The sequence below is a fragment of the Nannospalax galili genome, unplaced genomic scaffold, assembly GCF_000622305.1.
Source record: "Nannospalax galili isolate Female #2095 unplaced genomic scaffold, S.galili_v1.0 C49708384, whole genome shotgun sequence".
NCBI classification, from domain to species: domain Eukaryota; kingdom Metazoa; phylum Chordata; class Mammalia; order Rodentia; family Spalacidae; genus Nannospalax; species Nannospalax galili.
The window spans coordinates 1-2,689 of NW_008480881.1; the positions used below are offsets into that span (position 1 = coordinate 1).

At 55.6% G+C, this 2,689-nt stretch overlaps 1 protein-coding gene across 2 annotated transcripts; it reads right to left on the reverse strand.

The window, feature by feature from the left end:
* Positions 1–794: 794 nt before the first annotated feature.
* On the reverse strand, positions 795–2,683 carry LOC103728557 (leucine-rich alpha-2-glycoprotein-like). 2 transcript variants are annotated; one of them, XM_008826538.3, is made up of 2 exons: positions 2,626–2,683; positions 795–2,148 (listed from the first exon to the last, which is right to left on the reverse strand). In XM_008826538.3, exon 2 carries the CDS (start codon positions 2,118–2,120, stop codon positions 1,137–1,139), a length of 984 nt encoding a protein of 327 aa, XP_008824760.2. In that variant the 5' UTR covers positions 2,121–2,148; positions 2,626–2,683; the 3' UTR covers positions 795–1,136. The 2 variants fall into 2 exon arrangements, with proteins under 2 accessions (XP_008824760.2, XP_029416231.1); XM_029560371.1 differs by having other exon boundaries at positions 795–2,121; positions 2,626–2,681.
* Between the last annotated feature and the right edge of the window lie 6 nt (positions 2,684–2,689).

Here is a 2,689-nt window from a genome sequence, read left to right on the forward strand (position 1 = left end):
AAAAAAAAAAAGACTAACACCCTGCCCTGCCCTTCAAGGTCCTTTTTCTAGGGGGCCAAGAAACCACATCTCAGGGACCCCCCAAAACTGACCTTAACACACACACACTCAGTTTGTCATCGGCAGGGGATACCCTACATTCTATGCTGTGAGAACTTGACCTCCTGGGCCCCTACTGTGGTTTTTAGCCTCATCCTGGCCCCATGGGCTCCCCTGGGCAGGTGTCCCCTTGAACTGTCACAGGCCAGCAGGACACATGGAGACCTGAGCCAGCTAGGACACAAGCCCTGGCTGCTTGCCATGGTAGAATGACACCAGACAACAGCCAGGATTTTATTTCTGTCTTGGACCCAGGATGGGGGTGGGGGTGGTGCTGCCCCAAGGACTGTCTATGAGGAGCCCCAGCGTGGAGCCCTGGTTCCTAGACCCTGCATCTCCTGGTGACCTAGGGTGGCTTCGAGGGAGAACAAGTAGCATGTGAATGCCCGAGGGTGGGAGGGCGGTGGGTGCTTGCCTGGCATCCCAGCACCCGGGAGGCTGAGACAGGAGGCCGATAAGTTCCAGCCTAGCCTGGACTACATAGAAAGACCCTGTTTCAAAAATAAACAGGTGGCGAGATGGCTGAACAGGTAAAGGGGCTTGTAGCCAAGCCTGAGGACATGAGTTCCATCCCTAGGACCCATACAGTGGAAGGTGAGAACGAACTCTAGCAAGTTGTCTTCCCCTCCACATGCAAACCAAGGCATGCATGCTGGCATGTGCACACACAAAATTAAAAACAAAAAGAAATTACATGAATTGTTCAATCATTTCGAGGGTTATTTATTAACTACCTGGGGGACTCCTCCCCCTAAAATAGACAAGTCGAAGCCAGATAAAGTTGATGTGGCCTGAGGTCCATCAGGGGAAGACAGGAGTGATCTGGGGGCTTAGCGAAAGGGAAAGAATCACGAGAAGTAAGGGAGAAGCATCCTCAAAGATGCAGAGCATCCTGGAAGAAGGAACAGCAGAGGAAGGCAAAGTGGCTGTGAAGCCTGTGTGACTTGGATGGGCAGCCAATAAGGTAGAGGGGCTCATCACTCAGTGGGGTGCCATGTTCTCCTGCCACAGCCCCCACTACACTACAGCTTCACACCTCACTGGGACCCCACCAAAGCCAGGAGCCGCTGGCCCTTCAAGGCTTTGGGTCCGGCACACTGTGTTTCATTCTGTGAGAACATCTTGTGTCTGTTGGCATCCAGCCAGCGATACAGATCATGCAGTTTGCTGTCGCAGATCCAGGGGTTGTGGGAAATATCAAAGCCATCCCCCATGTCCCTGGCCGGCCTCCCGAGCGATGTCCACAGGCCTTGGGGTGTGCTAGCCAGAGAATTATTAGACAGATCTAACATATCCAACTGATTCAAGCCTTGGAAAGCACCAGCGGCCACTGTAGCCACCTTGTTGTCATTGAGAAAAAGGTACCTTAGGGAACCCTGGGGAGCCAGCAGCTTGGCCCCCAGCACCGCCAGCTGGTTCCCTTCCAGATGCAGCCGGTCCAGCTGCAAGGGACCCTGCAGCAGGTCCTCAGGCAGAGACTCCAGGAGGTTGTTCCCAAGGTCAAGGACACGCAGGGCAGTCAGGTTGGCCAACAGCTGGGGTGGCAGTGACCGCAGGCAGTTCCCAGACAGATCCAGGTGACCTAGGGCTTTAAGACCCTGCAGGGAGGACGTGTTCAGGTCGTGGAGACGGTTTTCCTTCAACACCAAGGTGTCCAGGGCTGCCGACGCGTGAAACAGGCCAGGGGGCAGGCTGCGGAGGGCATTGCCGGTCAGATCCAGAACCCGCAGCCTGGGCACCCACAGGAGGACATTGGAGGACAGCGACTCCAGGTGGTTGCTTGACAGATGCAGCTCCACCAGGTCAGGGACATCCCATAGGGCGGCCACGGGTAGCTGGGTCAAGTTGGAGAACTCGATGGACAGATGGACGGTGTCGGCCGGGAGGGACCCAGGGAACACAGTTGGAGAGTAGCAGGTCACAGTGCTGCCATTGGCTGAATGAAGAACCAGGCATTCTTGGAAGTTTGGGGTGATACCTTCAGTGGACGCTACATAGAGAGCCAGGAGGAGGAGCAGCATTCTGAAAAGATGGGTGGGTATCCAGTCCCTCCCCAGCAACAGGTGGCGGTCAGTGAGACACAGTGAAAAGACCCCACTTTCTCCCACCTCCATGGGTACCACCCTGGACTGTCCCACATCCTGAGATGCTGTGATCTGAATGGTTTGTTTTTGTCTCTCTAGCTGTGTGTTTGGATGGCAGAGTTGTCGAACACCTATTCACCTTGCAAAACCCCAGCCAGAATGCCTACTTTTTTTCTTTCTAATAAAACTTTCTGAGGTCCGGGGCTTCACTGTCCCAACACAAGTGGGTATGACGGGGGCCTGGAACCTCAGCAGCGCCCTCTCCCCCTCTCCACTGCCTAGCTCCAGGCTAGCCTGTGCTACCAGAGGGAGGTGTATGGGTGTGAGCCTGTCTGTCCTAAGACAGGGCCAGCAGGAACCACTGCACTTCACTGGGTCAGACAGAATGTTCTGGCTGGCCAGGCACCTGGGTGTGCCCAGGTTGGACACGGTGGGAACCTACCTCCCCGGTCGGCTTCTGACCCAACGGGCAGTGGTGGCTCTGCTCTGTTCCCTTGAGCCAGGGC

Bases quoted from the DNA above. Each gene is read 5' to 3' on its own strand.
- LOC103728557 (XM_008826538.3), bottom strand. From the start codon at position 2,120: ATGCTGCTCCTCCTCCTGGCTCTCTATGTAGCGTCCACTGAAGGTATC.